Below are 16,294 nucleotides of genomic sequence, written 5' to 3' on the forward strand. Positions count from 1 at the left end.
CGTTCAAATTTAAGCAGCGCTAACTTTTAGGACGAATACACAAAGGACATAACAGGACGGGTGCTGTCCTGTTATGTTAGCATCCTAAAAGTTAGCGCTGCTTAAATTTGAACGAAAGAAAATGCATAACAAACTAGTCCCGCAACGTGTTTTACTAAGTACACCATATTTACAAAGAACTGAAGATGCTGTGCCTGTTCATCATGCTTCAGTGTTTATACTTTACAATTATTGTGAAACCTTGCAGTAATAAAAAAAAAAACCTCACCACTTCGAAATACAGTTCGACCACTTTAGAGAGACTCCACAAGTTTTGGCAAAAGGTGCTGGAAATAGATGAACTGCAGCCTTCGTATGAGCCTGTCAATATGTTCGTCACATCGGTGCACGGTGACGATTAGCGAGTCTACTTCGGAGTACACTACAAAGTGTGCTAACTTCAAATTGAGCAGGAACATCCCAAGCTGCACCTGCGAAAAATACGAATGCCTCTTGTTGATAACAATGTTTTCTCCATCTTTCTTTACATAAGGAAGCTTCCTTTCTTCCATAAGATCTACAGCTTCCTTTGTTCTGCCGTGTACTGGGCTCTTTACTTCTACGAGAATTGTTGGCACTCCCTTGGTGAAGACAACACCATCTGGGCTATACCATAGCCAAGGCAAGAGAGGGTGCACAACCAGGCCAACCTTTGTAACTGAAGTTTTAGTTTTACTTATGTAGTCGGCAATAGCTGGCTCTTCGCTTGCTTTTCCGTAGCGTGTTGCCTGATTGCCACGAAAGCTTTCGGCCATGCTTCGGAAGGAAAGTGAAATATGCGTGGCACCTGCTCCCGGTTATCCTGACTTTCCGCTCTTTGTGCCATATGGTGTTGTCTTGACTCCGTGTTGCAGCCAAGATCTGCAGGGCTTCCTCCCGAGTCACCGCCACATATTTTCTGTAAAAATGCTGCTCCCGTTCTGTCAAATCTTGGTCTGATGATTTGCATATTTTGAACTTTCCCACCTCTTGGAAACGAACATTATGGTACAGGAAATCAGTGTAGGGCCTCATGTCCTGGCACATCATATGGCTCAGCAATTGGTGTTCATCATCACTTGGATCCGAAGCAGGTGACTGAGAGCTCTCCTGCAGCCTGCCGTGAAAGTGAAGTGCCAATGCACTTTCTGGCAGGGCTGCTATCAGTCTCTGCCTTATGGCTTCCTGTGTGTCTGTAAGTAGCTGTAGCCGTTGCTGGGCATTCACATGGCACAGTTCTTTTAGTTCTCTTGCGTGGTACATCGGTGATGCCTTCAGTTTGCCCCAGGCTTGCTTCAGGTCGGTGCACGTCAGATGCTCCAGATTGTTGATGCCAGTCCTGTGAATGAAGAAAAGCAAGTGATACTTCTGTAGCACATGTCTGCATAGCTGCCTTTAGATGTCTGTATTAAGTGCCACCAAGTATTTAATTAGTTTGCAGTTTTTCAAAGAGTGCTTTAATCTAGCTTCAATAATTTAAACCATGCACACAAAGGAACTTTTCATATTACTGTTCGGAACTTTTGTGATACTAATGCTAGTTAGCAGAAAGCAAGGATATTTTCATAAGAATGAAGCGTTTAGCTCTGTTGGTTGCATATGTGCTTTATTTACGTGAAACTGCCTAAGGTTGCATGAGTTGTTCTACATGCTCAAAGTGCCACTTCACACTTGCTCTACTGAGCTGTTCCTGATGAAAATAAAAAGATGAAATAAAAGCACTCTTGCCTGTTTACAAACAGCAACATTGCGACCATGTGTTTGCAGTGTTGGGAGTTTCCAGCCTTGCAGGAGCAGTGGCCCGAAAAATGAAGTGTGCAAACGAATTTTAATTTTCAAACGCAGCGATTATCAGTCCAAAGGATAATCAGCGTGAAGAAAACGCATATGGTAAGGCATTCTGTAATAATTTTGGAATTAATAAACGTTGATATAAAACGATGGAATATGTTGGTGTTAACTCTGTATAGACAAGAGCAGCGCCCGCCCTACATAAAAACATTCGCGCCTGTATGAGCACAAACTGTTGGGTAAGGTGGTCATGGATGATGTGCAACGCAATGACAGACACAGTACAACCGCTAGCATATTTCCTTGAGGCTGCTACGACGTGATGTTGTCGCCGCAACGTCGAAGGGCTCCGCGACCTTTCAAGAGCTCCGTCGGCGCTCGGGAGTTTACGTGCAAGTCAGATCGGCGATGTTTGTCGACGCACTATCAACAACTGTACTGACATCGTCATGCCCAACGGTAAAAACATCGCTACAGACCGCAGGCTTAACCGCACAGCCTGTCTAGAGAAACGATACTTTCGAGCGAGCCGAGCGTTTCATGCTGGCCTATAGGCTCCGTACACAGTAAAACGTGTGACATACCTTGATGGAGCTGTCTTGACTGTAAATGAACTCCAGTTCATATGGTTTTTGCTGAACGTTCGATGTCTGCACGCAAAGTCCTTGTATTGTGACGGATCCAATGCTGGAAGCCTTCACACCGCAGCAGATGACATGGCCGGCGTTGAGAACCGCTTCGCCTTCAATTAGGCATCAAATTCTTGTTTCTGCCGCTCCAATATGGTTCATGATGTCTCCTAGAGACAGCGGCCTGCTGAATGGTAGCGACATCATAGCAGACTACCGAAAATCGGTTAGCACTACAACGCTACAACCTTCCGCGGCGCAGCTCGGCACACGACAACAACGACGACGCGCAAGGAGTATCATCCCAATGACAGCCATGTTGAATCGCCTCGCGCGCCCCCTATAGGTCATGCTCGTTGCGAATTGTGCGCGCAGCGCCGTCTATGATCTGGCCAATATCGTCGCCATGTTGGAATGTGGGATCAAGCTGTTTTGCATGCATATCCGAGTCAACCAGCAGGTGTTTTCTCTCAGATGTGTTTATTTTTGATCTGTGGCGCACATGGTGTGAGAAATTATTTTTTGAGCTTGAGTCAAGTGCACTGAGACGACATGTCCGGGGCTTCGAGTAGCAATGAAGCTGCAGAAGCTCGTCGAAATGCAGGTGCGCCGGCTGTGCCTATGATTAACATTGGAGGTAAGTGATGGCTCCTTCTAAAGTTATTTGCTTTGAATGTGTTCCTACAGTGTGATATTCCGATTGTACCTAGCGCGAAGAAAAAGCGCGACAGGCCTGTAGGCCTTTCGAGATGAATATTCGTTCTGCACTGGGTCTTCCCAATGCGTGCTCGCGGCCGGGTGCTCGCATCGTGGGATCGCGATTGTGGGATCAAGTACTTTCGGATAAAAACAATTCACTTAAAAAGTTGCACGTAAGCATGCCAGGCAGTGTGGCTCCGCCGTGTTGACAATTAGCGTGCAAAAATTGCGACTAGATTAGCCTATTGTGTTGAAGTACAACAGCAAGCCAGCATTCAACAACTGGTGTGTAGAGCAAGGGCGACAGGAGTGCTTTCCATCGCCGAAACTATCGCTGCCTTGACACATCGCTAAGATTTTGCTGTAACAGAGATCAGGCATAGTGCTGACCACAGACCCGGGGCCGCTTTACGGTCGTTTTACTCGCCGCCTGTTTATCAACGTGCGTGGAGAGCGTTGTGTGCAGTGCAGCAGACACATACCAGACACAGTACTATGATAGCCGTCACATCGTGTTAGCCGCCGCTGCCCGCCTAGAACCTAAATGTAGTAGGTGTACTGATTGAAAACGCGCGCAGAAAATGTGCTGCTGTTTCGGGGGGGAATTAAGCCTTCAAAAAAAATAATAAACAAGTCATGATGTGGTGTCACTTCAGACTCGGGTTCAACAGGGAGCCTGCAAATATGCCAACAGATTATTGCAGCACTAGTTTGGCAGTAATCAAATGCGTGTATCCAGTGTATCTAGCAGAGGCTGGAAGCACAGCAGTACATATTTTTTATTTTTTTTAGAGCACACACATATCCTAGTCATGCACTGAGTGCTAGAAAGGAAACTGCGTGCCCGGCCACGGTGGTTGATTTTCTTTGGAGGAGAAATTCCAGAGGCCCGTGTACTGTGCGATGTCAGTGCACGTTAAAGAACCCCAGGCGGTCGAAATTTCCGGAGCCCTCCACTACGGCATCTCATAGCCTCAGTCACTTTGGGATGTTAAACCCCATAAACCAAACCAAACCAAACTGCGTGCATCGGTTTAGATGTTTGTTGCACTGTTGGATCATTTAAAATTTTTACCTGTTTTTTTTTTGCAGACAAGACATACCATCACCCACCTGTGATAACAGAGTGACATGATAATGTAAAAAAATGGCCCCATGTCCAAATGCCACACATCATCTACTACCTTGTGACCAACAAGGCATGCAACTTGCGAGAAGTTTGACTCCATACTCCTGAAGGCGTTTACACCTACCTGCAGAGTGGTTGGGTGGGGCAAGCGCTTGTGCATGAAGTTGACAGTGATCTCATTTTACTAAAGTGCACAGTGCAAGCATCGCAGGCATTGAAGACACAGCACAAAGCATGGCGTTATGCAAAAAAAAAACAGCGCGAACAAACGGGGACGAGACGAAGAATACACAGGAACAAGCGCTGAACAAAGCATGGATGGGCTGTAAACGGAGCGGTGAGGTAATGAATAGTGGCTTCACCCGCATGGCTGGAAAAGGAAAAGTCTGCAGCCATTTTGGCGCACTCCTTTGGAAAGTGGATATGGCAGTAGTGAAGGGCCTTACTGGAGAATCCTGTACAGACAACATTGCCGCATGGAACATGGGCACAAAAGGGAACTTGGAGCCAGCTCAGCTTGAAAACATCGATTTTAAGCGCAGAAAGCAAGCAGTTGAAGAAAATACACTCCCAAAGAAAGTGCCAGCTGTGCCCCGCCTGCTTGCAAATGACAAAGAATTTGAAGAGTTCTTCAAGGATTGTCCATTTCAAGAGCTTGTGAATGCAACTGGTGCAAGGCAATTCACTACAATATGTGTAAATTAGTGTACTCCTAATTTAAACAAAACAAGCAGACCACTAAAAAAAGCCTCTTAGGCTGCATAATAAGCAGAAAATGCAATACAGGCACAAGGAACTGTACACAACTCTATTGGTTGTACAGAAGCCCCTCACAAGGGAGATTATTAATGCCGTGGCCATTTTCTGCACGTCGTTTCATTTTCATGTTTTCGAGTCATTGGCCTCAAGTGCAACCAGCAAATGTTCTTGCATGCAAGCTGCTGGAAGTGTGCGCTTTTTGGTGTAATTGTGCTTTCTGTTTGCTTCAATCCCAGGCACCTTGCTTCACGCCACTAGATCTGCTCCATTCCGGCAGCTCCAACAAAGCATCACACCTGCATTGCATCATGTGCCTCATGATGATGTCACAGCTTTGCCACACACCTGCGTGCTGTGTGCCGAGTTTTACAACAGGTACATTGCCCTTTCTAGTGCGGCAATAATAGCTCTGGAGGCGGCTACAAGGCAGCAGGACAACTATTTATGGCACATATCAAGAAGGCTCAGGGTGACAGCATCAAATATTAGGAAAATTCCTAAACGTGCTACAGCCCCTACAATAAAAGCAGTGCAGGCTATGACAACTCCAAATTTTTTTTGGAAATGCAGCCACACAACATGGCCTCAAGCACGAGTCAGTCGCACGGCAGAAGCTTGCCACAGACTTTGGCCCGACAGTTGTTCAGAGTGGGACATGTCTGCAAAGAGAAACCGTGGCTGTCTGCAACGCCTGATGGCATAGTTTACTCTCATCAGGCAGTTGTCGAGATTGTGTCCATTTGTAGATGATTGCAGGGACATGTTTCATGGTGGCAAGTATGATGTGATTATCAACCAGGACACGTACCTGTTAGCTGAGAATGGTCCAAATGAGTACTACTCGCAGGTTCAGTTCTCCATGCTGTGCACATGAAAGAAGCTGTGCTTCTTTTACGTGTGGTCAGTGAAGTGTGCTATATTGATGCAAGTCCCTTTCAATGAAGCATTTGTAAGAAGCTTAATGCCATGCCTTGAGTGGCTCTATTTTTGTGCTTTGCTCCCAAGCCTGCAAAAAATGAAAACTGAAGTCAAGCTTGACCTTGCATAATACGAGAATTGCACAAATGTGAAAAGCGAGAGGAAACATTACTGCTCCTTTTCAGGGATTAGCAGAATATTTGTGAAAAATATTTAGAGCACAGTTTTTGGGGTGACCCCTGGTCTGACTGAAAAAGCACTCTTTTTGTTCCGAGTTCAGGACTTCGTGGAGGGGCCTTGAAGCATGATATGCTAAGGCAATAACTCCTAGATTTTACCTCTCATTTGTGATTGCTGCTGTGCTAAAAGCTATCAGATGCTCTGCCCAGTTATCACACGTTTGGCTTTTTTTTTACTTGCTTGCTGTGCCACTTAGTTCCCATGGGCACTAATGATTCATGATCTCAAAGGACACTTGCTGATAGCTGTTGTGAGGTGATAAAAAATGGCAGAGAGCCCAGCTCAAGAACGATGATTTCAAATGGCCTATGCAACAGAAAGCAAGATTTGTAGCAAATCTTCTGTGGTGTGTACAGCATTCATATTTTGCTGGTTTTAGACAAACTTAAATGCGATGCACATCATAGAAGACTTGCTCCGAAATTTACATTTTGTGGGCCTGTTTGAAATCTTGCAAACTGGGCTCTGTGCTGTGTTTATCACATCCTGACAGCTATTGGCAGGTTTTCCTTGAGCATCATGAATCGCAAGTGCCCTTGAGAACTAACTTCGAACTTCGATTCGAACTCAGGCCGTCTCGCAGATATCAGCTTCCTTGGCCAGCGCGTGATACCACGCTATATGGGCAGGCATTCACATATGGCATTAAACTGCAGCACGCTTTTGCGCTGTGCTCTGAACTTCTTCGTTTTCATCAACTTGTATCTGTGCCGCTCTTTCATTTAATGATGGAAAATTGGTAAGAAAACGCGCAAGGCGCAGTATCTGTCTGAGGCCGAGTCCTGCTATCCAAAGTACGTAGCTAGGCGGCAAGCAGCTTGGTAAACATAAGGAAAGCAGGCGGTGTGCTCCCTTGTAAAACCAAGCATAACCATGCTCTTGCTCGTAGAACTTGGCTCAGGGTAGCCGAACAACTACAATTCCTTGGCCCAACAAGTACTCTCAGCGCGGCAAGAATTTTCTTTCTGATGATTGATTTGGTATTTCCCGAGAATTGCTCCTGAGTAACTTTGTAATTTTCGTCCGTTATTTGTGATTCCTCAATTTTGTGTCAAATGCCAAGCGTGCACACACACAGAAAATGGAGCCGGGGCATGCGGGACCGCCGAATGCACAGGCCAGGGAGGAGGAAAGCAGTCACTACACTGCGAACGAACTGGGTGCGAGGCTAACACGGAAAATGGTGTATAGGTGGTATGCACTGGCGCAAAGCCGCTGCGGTGCAACGCCGCCAGCCACCATGTTTGAGGTGCACGTAGCAGACGACTGCTGGATTCTGGTGCGGACGGAGTGTATCATGGACATTGTGCTTTGTTTGCGAGCCGTCGTTTGGAGTGCTGCACGATCTCGGCGTTTTGTTTGAGCGGCTGGACAGTGCAAAGCTGACAGCGATGACTACGTGCTGCAGTGAGATTGTGAACATTACAGCTTGTGTTGTGCTGGCGAAACTTTTGTTGTGCTGCCTGGTCAACTGCCGACTGTTTTTGGTGGTTTGCTCGTCTGACACGAAGGCATGCGCTGTCATGAAGCTCGGCGACTATGCCAAAGGTCTATCGAGTGTTTAGCGCGAAAGGTACATCACTAAAATCAGAAAATGCGGCGGCGACGACCTGCTGACGTTAGCCGATAGCGAGTTGGCCGACGTCGAAATGTATCCACGTATGGATACAGCGGACATCAGCAATTACCTAGTCCACAGCACAAGCTTTGTGACTAGGGAGCAGTTAAAGTGCAAGAAATCGCTGCAGTCGCACAACTACCTCACAAGCAGCATGGTGGAATGACCAAAGGTTAAAGTGCTCCGCGACGGTAACGTCGTCGTGAGCAGTTAATTATTTTTACATCGCGCGTTTCGAGTGAGTCGTGAGCATACGCTAAATTTCGGCATTTCCTGATCGGTTCCTTTCTAGGTACGCAATTCGCAGTCCTTTCGTGAAAAGCCGATGGTTCTTTGGTTGCTGATCAAGGTTGACGGGGAAGTCATCCACGCGCACTGCACCTGTATGGCTGGGTTGGGGGAGGCGTGCTTGCACATTGGAGCGATCCTTTTTCTTAGAGGCTGTGACAAGTCGTCGCGACAGCCATGCGTGCACGAGCAAGGAAAATGCCTGGTTGCCACCCCAGCTGGTGAATTTGGAGTACCGGTCCGTCGCGGACATGGACTTTTCATCGTCCACAATGAAAAAACGCCACCTGGATGGAGACGAATCTTTGAAAAAACCAAGTGGCTTAGGGAAGGGCTCATCTGTAGCTCTGAAACCAGAAGAAATGAATGCATTTTATTCTACTTTGAGCAAGTCTGGCTGTCAACCTGCGGTCCTGTCCCTTACCCCAAACTTCTCAGAGCCATATGTACCCTTGGCAACAAAGTTTCCACAAATACTGCTTCAAAATCTTCGAAAGGATAGGTGTCCAGAATTGTGGGAGGGGGTACTGGATGAATGTCACACAGCATTTGAAAACCTCTCAATTGATCCTGAGGTATGCATTTGACGCCATGCTGTTTGCGTGCTTGAAAAATACTCGTCTCACTAAACATATTTAGCCTACATACCAGCTTCAGTGAGCTCATGGCGTTTTATATATTGTTTTTAGCATTGTAGTTTAGGTTATGGTCATCACTGAACCAAGAAAAATGAAACTGTTTTCACATAATCTGATTGAACTGCCAGAGTTCCTTAACACGCACTCAAATACGTGCCACATAAAACTTATTTGAGCACATGGGTGGCTGTGGTGATACAATGTATGACGGATTTTCATTTTCTTACAGATATGCGCTCTGATTGAAAAGCATACTCTGGCCCAGGCAACTTCAAGGAAGTGGCACTGATTTCGTACTAGCCGCTTAACAGCATCGATTGCTGGAGCAGTGCGTGCGACTTCGTTGACCAAACCTTCCCAGAGCCTCCTAAAGAAAATATGCCAGCCAGAGGAATGCCAGTTCCACACAACTCCTACTGACTGGGGAAAGAAGAAAGAGGCAACAGGAAGAGCTGCCTACATAGCAGCCATGGCAATCCGCCATGTGAGCTTTCAGTGCGAAATCTCTGGGCTACATATAAGCTCGGAATTCCCTTTTCTAGCTGCAACACCGCACGGGCTTATTGACTGTGTTTGTTGTGGTCGTGGCTTGCTAGAAGTGAAGTGCCCATATTCTGCCAGGGACTCGTGCATTGCAGAACTTCCAGAAAGAAAGGGTGCCTACCTCATTCATGAAGATGGGGATGTCAAGCTCTCAAGGCGCCGCCACTATTACTCCCAGGTTCAGATGCAGCTGTTCGTCTGCAAATGAACTTACTGCGATTTTGTTGTGTGGACAAACGATGACCTGTTCATTGAGAGAATCTCTCTTGATGGGAACTTTTGCACAGAAATGTTGGAGAAGTGCACGCTTTATTTCCAAAGAGTGGTCTTGCCTCAGCTTTACTTTGGTTATTGGAATGTCACTGCTCAGAGTGAAGCACATTTTGAAGACTATGAGAACAATGAAAAATACTGTTATTGTGAACAACCAGAGTATGGTGACATGGCTGAATGTGATGGCAAGAAGTGTTCACGGAAGTGGTTCCATTATGGATGTGTGAAATTGAAGAAGCCACCAAAATCACGGAAGTGGTTCTGCAAAGAATTCAAGCAACAAAATTCAAAATAAATGTGACTTGAGGTGCTCAAGCATTTGTAACTCCGGCTGAGTATACATTCTTTACATTAATTAGAGTGTCAGCTTCAGCTCGATAGGATCTACCAAAAAAGCAAGGACATTTAGGCACTTGCTTTATCAATAGCATGCATGCAGTCAGGAACATCACTTCATGCAGCCTGTGCAGTTTGTGTGTGCCCAAAATCATAGCAGCAGAGGCTAAGCGGATTATGTGCAATCTTGTAGCCATTTTTGTCTTTAGATGGCATTCTGCAATTAGATATCGATACAATGTCCAAGTGCTTGTTTATTGCAACAATCCATGAAGTTTTGATTGCAAAGAACATCAACATCACTTTATTCGTGATGAAGGTGCAAATAAACTTAGCTGCTCACAAAATAAGTTAGTCAAAAGGTACAACAGAGTCACACAGATTGGTCAGAGCAGCACAGACAAGTGCAATCCTGTCAAGGGTGGTGACATTCTTGCCATCAATAACCATTGGTATTAAAAAATCAACAAGAATAGTGCCCTTTAGTATGCCATACTTTTTCTACACTAATTCACTAGGCCTTATGCGAAATGCACTGCCATCTAGCGGTCGCCGTGCGCGATCCGCCATGTTGGAGGATAGCCGCCGGATTCACAGCACGCACTGGTACACGCTCGTCGCGCGCGCTCGAGTTTCACCGTCCTCAAGATGCCCACATACTGCTCAGTGCCTTGCTGTACGCAGAAGGGTCACAAAGACGCCCAGGGAAAAAAGGTAAGAGCGCTTTATTTGAGCGCATTTCTATTTTTGGACTGCAATCCTGATATCCGCGGCACAAATGTTGCAGAACCGTTGCTACATGTGGAGGCATCGCGCAACACATTTCGTTAACGCCATGTAGCAAATGAAATTAGAAATAAGCTTTGTAAGCACGAAGGAAATATCACACAAAAGCTGTTCTTCCTGCGATTGCCCGTGAAGTGCTCCGATTATCGGCCTCGCAAGAGAGTAATCGTGCTCAGCTGTTCAGTGGTGCGGGTCGCGCTTTTTGTGAACCGTCGCTTATCCGACGCAGCGATTACACGCATTGGTTCTTAGTGCGAATATTTGTTTCGACGGACTCGCAAGGGTCAAGTGCTCGTCGCGCAGAACGTTCGCGCTCTGTAAGTCAGTCAATCTTTTCTGTTCGACCAGGGAAAGATGCCTATCTTGTGGAGCGATGGCTTGTATGCATGTAGCGATTTCATCTTGCAGCCACGCCTTCTAACTGGCCGGTTTCCACGAAGCCGTGTGTTGTGTAAAAAAAAAAGTGGACCGTGAGGGTAAAGCGGTACCATACTTCCAACTAGTAGCGGGAATGTATAACGCGCATAGAATCCTCCAAAAATTTCAGTGCACAACTGCTTGCTCGTCGTGGTAAAAACATAGACATTGCTGCATTCACGGGCTACCTGTTTTTAACGGCGATAGTCAAAGAATGGTAAACACTTGTGCAGTGGGGTCGTGCGGTGTCCTAGGGGTCTAGTGCCTGGCAAATAATGATAAATTGTTTTCTCTCTCTGTCTCTGAGATAGGTGAGCTTAATGCAACATCTAAATAATTTATTGGAGATGGCCATAGTTGCATGAAGTGAAATAAAAAGGAAAGAAGCAGTTCTAGGTTTTTATTGGAATGAACAAACAGGTACTGTAGTGACTTCAGAGGACTTACAGTTAATGTTATTCAAGAGGGGTGTACAAAAAGCATGCAAGACAGTGCATGTATGCAACACTCGGTCAGGGTCTAGTTAATGCATGTTTTGAAACTAAAGATGAACCACAACAAACACAGCATAAGTGAAGATAAGATGAATTCATTTCCAGCAAATGCGTGTTGCACAACCATAGTTGCAAGTAGCACATTCTTTTCTACCCCTTCAAAAGTGCTCTGTACATTATGCTCCATTTTTTGTTTGCATGTATATGTCTAAACAAAAGCCCTGGACCAGAAATAAATACCTGAAAATATTTTTATGCAGGCTGCACTTCTTACTTTGCATTTTCTCTTTGCAGGTGTCTTTCCACTGCCTCCCACATGACCCAACAATGTGCAAGGCTTGGCTAATTGCCATAAAAAGGGACCCACCATTCAATATTCAGACAGCCCGTATTTGCTCACAGCACTTTGTGGAAGATGACTTCCTGAAAAACATAGTCAGTGGCCGCAACATTCTGAAAGATTCAGCAGTGCCGTCAGTATTCTCCTTCAAAAAGCAAAAAAAGACTAGAAAGCCTCCGAAGAATCGGCAAAGCATTGTTCAGGTGCCACTTCCCACTGTTCCTGCTCAGGAAGTTACGTCATCGCTGCCACTGCCAGAAACGGAAGGCAATCAACAGGGTTTTTATGATCATACATGCACTGAAGAGGAATGTGTCGAGAATTTTGCAGAAGCCGAGAAGGACAAGGAAATTGCTCGACTTGGCCAAGAGCTGTACAAACAGCAGGAGATAAATGCTCGACTAGAAGCGAGGGTCTCTGCATTGTTGAAGAGATGCGCCTACCTTGAAAACGCCTCGGCAGAGTTTTCAGTTGAGAAGTTCAGGAACAATGATGACGACATGCAGTTTTACACTGGTCTACCGTGCTATGCGGATTTGAAAAAACTGCTTCATTATTTGAAGCCTGGCACTTACTCCACAGCAGATGAGAACAGTGCAAGTTCTAGAAAAGAGCCTGGTCGGAGTCCGACTCTAAACGATGAGAACCAGCTGTTCCTGGTTCTGGTGAACTTGAGGCTGGGACTTTTTCAGCAAGACCTTGGTCACCGGTTCAGCATCCATCAAAGCACAGTGAGCCGAATCTTTAACGAGTGGATAAACTTGATGTATCACCGGTTTGGAGACGTGTCACTGTGGGCTTCCCGTGAGTTGGTGGACAAGTACATGCCTCAAGAGTTCAAAGAGAAGTACCCCAACACCAGGGTTATTATTGATGCAACTGAGATTAGGTGTGAGGTGCCTAGTTCATATGTGCTACAGTCAGAGACTTACTCCAACTACAAATCAGCCAACACATTTAAGGGCCTCATTGGAGTGGCTCCAGATGGAACACTGACTTTTGTGTCTGCACTTTTCACCGGGTGCATCTCAGACAAGGAACTTGTGAGAGCAAGTGGATTCCTTTCCCTTCATTTCGACACAGGAGATGTAGTCATGGCGGACAAGGGCTTCACCATCAGGGACCTCTTGGAACCAATCGGTGTGCATCTCAACATGCCACCATTTCTGAGGAATGGCCAGCTTTCAGAGGAGGAAATTGCTCAGACAGAAGCTATTGCAAGCTTGCGTATTCACGTGGAGCGGCGGATACAACGCATAAAATCCTTCCACATATTTGATCGCAGGATCCCAATCACAATGGCACACACTGTGAATCAAATATGGACTGTGTGCGCCATCCTAACAAACTTTCAGACCCCACTAATGAGGACATGGTAATTTGCACAGTGCTCTGGAAATTATTCTTTCTGGGAGGCAGAGACAACGTCCCAAAGCAACTCAAAGCTATGATGTGAGCAGGGCTCTGGAAATTTAGACCATCTGGGCAACGCGGTGGGACGCTCATGAGAAAATGGCATTACTATAATGCTGTACTGGTCAGTTATTTATTTACTATAATCACTGATATAACTCGGAAGCCACCTCTGTCGCTCAGAGATGTCAATTTGAAAATACAATGTGCTCGGATGAAAGTGCTTGTCAGAGGTATCTTTATAACAGTGCTAACAAGCATGTCATTGACAAGCACAAGCTGCCTGCGCTATCCAAATATGTGTAGTGTGACTGCAATAAACTACCAATTTTATTTTCTTGATGATAAACTGGAAATTTGTCGGTAATAAAAATATAAGTGACACTACATCAAACTGGTGTACAGCAAATGAAATGCAAAGAAAATGATACATAATTTAAAAGGAACTGTATCACAACAAAAGGCAGAACAGATTGCAGGGTCTGAAGAACTCGTGAAGATGGAAAGCAAATGAACAGTAACACCATGGCTAGCAAACAGGATCTTTTTTTATTGTATATTAATGGAACAAATTAATTGACCCAAGATGTTTGACCGTTAAAACTGCAAATTAAAAAACCTCCCCTTTGCTATTAATGGTATCAGACTGTTCATCACTTTCCTTTGATTGTATCACAACAAAGACTAGCAAGCAGACATGGTCAAGCACTTTTCTGTATCTGAATGGTTGTGCTGTCCTCAAGTATTAAAGCCAACATGCCCACACTTATTCTCTTCTAAAATTAAACAGCAGTGCAAAGGTTAAAGCTTTAGCAAGGTGACATTGCACGGTTTAAGCAAAAGCGTTGTGGTACTTGACTGCTGAGCTGGAGTTTCTGAGTTTGAAACAGGCCTCGTTTTAATAAAGGCGAAACAATGATGCGCCTCTGTGACATCAGCACATGTTAAAGATGCCCAGGTGGTCGCAATTACCCCAGAGTTCTCCACTCCAGCTCTTCTCTCTCCTTTCTTTCATTCCCTTCTCTATTTCAATTCCCCTACAGTGCAGCTCAAGCCTTCTTTCAGACAGAATGACAGTTCCTGCACCTTTCTTATGTCTACGAGGGGGTACCCAAAAGAAACCGGACTAAATTTTTTGGTCGGCAAAGCTTCTGTGGTACCGCGTTTTGCCACTAGGAGCGCATAGAACGAACATTCCAGAGTCAGTAAGCCGAGTGCCGTCGCTGAAGGAGGTCAGACTAGTTTAGGCAGAGTTTTAGAGTGATGACTGTTTTGTGTGAATGTCGTTTTTGCAATGGCTGATTTTCGTGAACAGCGTGCTCAGGTGAAATTCTGATTTTTGCTCGGAAAAAGTTGAATGGAAACTCTTGAAATATTAAGAAAGACGTACAAGGACGATGCTATGGGGACAACTCAAGTGTTCCTGAATCGAATCCTGAATCAAAGCAACAATCATGCCAATGGAAAACTTCAAATTCACCTCGCCTCAAGAAAGCTCGTCAGGTGAAACCAAACCTCAAAACAATGCTGATTTGTTTTTTCGACGTGAGAGGAGTCGTCCATTGAGAATTTGTTCCGCAGGGTCAGAGAGTTAGCCAGGCTTTCTACTTGGATGTTTTGAAAAGATTGGGCAACAGTGTGCGGTGGAAGCGGCCAGATTTGTGGCGGTCGAGTGACTGGTTTTTCCATCATGGCAATGCCCCTGCTCACACAGCCCTCTCTCTACGACAATTTTGGACCAAAAATGGCGTGACCCCTATTCCTCAACCCTCATACTCTCCCGACCTTGCCCCGTGCTACTTTCTTTGTTTCCTACAATGAAAAAATAGGTGAATGGAAAGCGTTTCGCTGATGTTGCTGAGGTGAATAAAAAAACGACGGAGGCACTGCAAGCATCACAAAAGATGAATTTAAACAATGTTTTGAAAAATGGAATGAAAGATTCCACAAGCGTATCATTGCAAGTGGGGAATACTTTGAAGGAGATTGAAGGTCTGTGCTTAAAATGTGAACAAATAAGTTCGAACAAAAATAAGTCCGGTTTCTTTTGGGTACCCCCTCGTATAACAAAAACATGCGACATTAACCCATACAGGAAATAAACGCACAAATATTGGCACTCATGCATTCTGAACTATGCCAGTCCATGGTCTTTGTTTCATTCTTACAGCAGTGTTTACTGAAAGCGTTCTACACAGCCACGTCCTGCGCACATTTGAGTGCAGACAGGAACGGTACAGCACGTGTGAAATAAAAATTGTCCAGCTTTGTCCTCATGACACTCCAAGTGGACTCACAGTATTTTAACTTGCAAATTACTAACCACTTTTCAGAGTACACAACAAAGTGTGTCCACTTGAGGCCAGCACAGAACATCTGGCCCATAACTTGTGCGTAATGCTGGCTAGTCACTTTTAACTCTGGAATACCTCCAGAGACTTCAACAAAAAAGTCCGGTGAAGTCAGTGCTTCTTCCAGGGTCGCCAACTTCATGCTCCATGGGCACTTCACTTCTATTAAACCAAACGGTGGTTCTTCTGCGGCATCATATACAACACGGTCAGGCGTTGCACCCAACCACGGGCAACTGGGGCGCACCATAAGGCCACAGGTGTGGACAACAACAGGCCGGCCGAGATGCTCCATCACTTGAATGTACCGTTGAACAGCTCGTGGTTCATTTGTGCTCCCATATCTGCATATATTTGAAGGGCAAGAAATGTTATCTAATGCAATCAGCGCTAGGAAGCAAACCTAGAAAATGACCAAAATAGTGAAAATTTGTGTGTACCCGATTAATCTATGTGTTCCTATTCTTACTAAAGAGTAGACCTGCTGATTTAACAATATCAAACTGTCTCCGGCCAGTGGTCCTGATGATGTACTTACACTTGTTTAAAAATGATACATTAATATCATTTTTTTAGTTACCTTTCTGAGTTTGCCTTGACTCTGCATGTCTGCC

General features: G+C 45.3%; 2 protein-coding genes and 1 pseudogene across 8 annotated transcripts in view; 2 read left to right on the forward strand and 1 right to left on the reverse strand.

The window, feature by feature from the left end:
• Nucleotides 1-135: 135 nt before the first annotated feature.
• LOC149362651 (uncharacterized) overlaps nucleotides 136-16,294 on the reverse strand; it is an 88,555-nt gene continuing 72,396 nt past the window's right edge. For 6 of the 7 annotated variants that reach the window (XR_016289032.1, XM_089573142.1, XM_089573147.1 and 3 more), the window contains one exon: nucleotides 11,466-16,024. Coding sequence is in view for 6 of the 7 variants with exons in the window: in XM_089573142.1 (XP_089429268.1) it covers nucleotides 15,520-16,024 (505 nt within the window). In the remaining variant the exon portion in view is untranslated. Of the gene's footprint in view, nucleotides 1,358-11,465; nucleotides 16,025-16,294 lie in introns of those variants that run through there. The other variant, XM_089573148.1, reaches the window with a different exon arrangement.
• LOC149362652 (uncharacterized) lies at nucleotides 8,187-9,838 on the forward strand (annotated as a pseudogene).
• Nucleotides 11,904-13,295, forward strand: LOC149362653 (uncharacterized). Its single transcript, XM_089567484.1, has one exon. The coding sequence runs from the start codon at nucleotides 11,904-11,906 to the stop codon at nucleotides 13,293-13,295; it is 1,392 nt and encodes a 463-aa protein (XP_089423610.1).

This window comes from Amblyomma mixtum, chromosome 2 (assembly GCF_055824585.1).
Source record: "Amblyomma mixtum isolate Tamu chromosome 2, ASM5582458v1, whole genome shotgun sequence".
Lineage (NCBI taxonomy): Eukaryota > Metazoa > Arthropoda > Arachnida > Ixodida > Ixodidae > Amblyomma > Amblyomma mixtum.

Excerpts from the sequence above, each read along its gene's own strand:
- LOC149362653 (XM_089567484.1), top strand. The coding sequence starts at position 11,904 with ATGTGCAAGGCTTGGCTAATTGCCATAAAAAGGGACCCACCATTCAAT.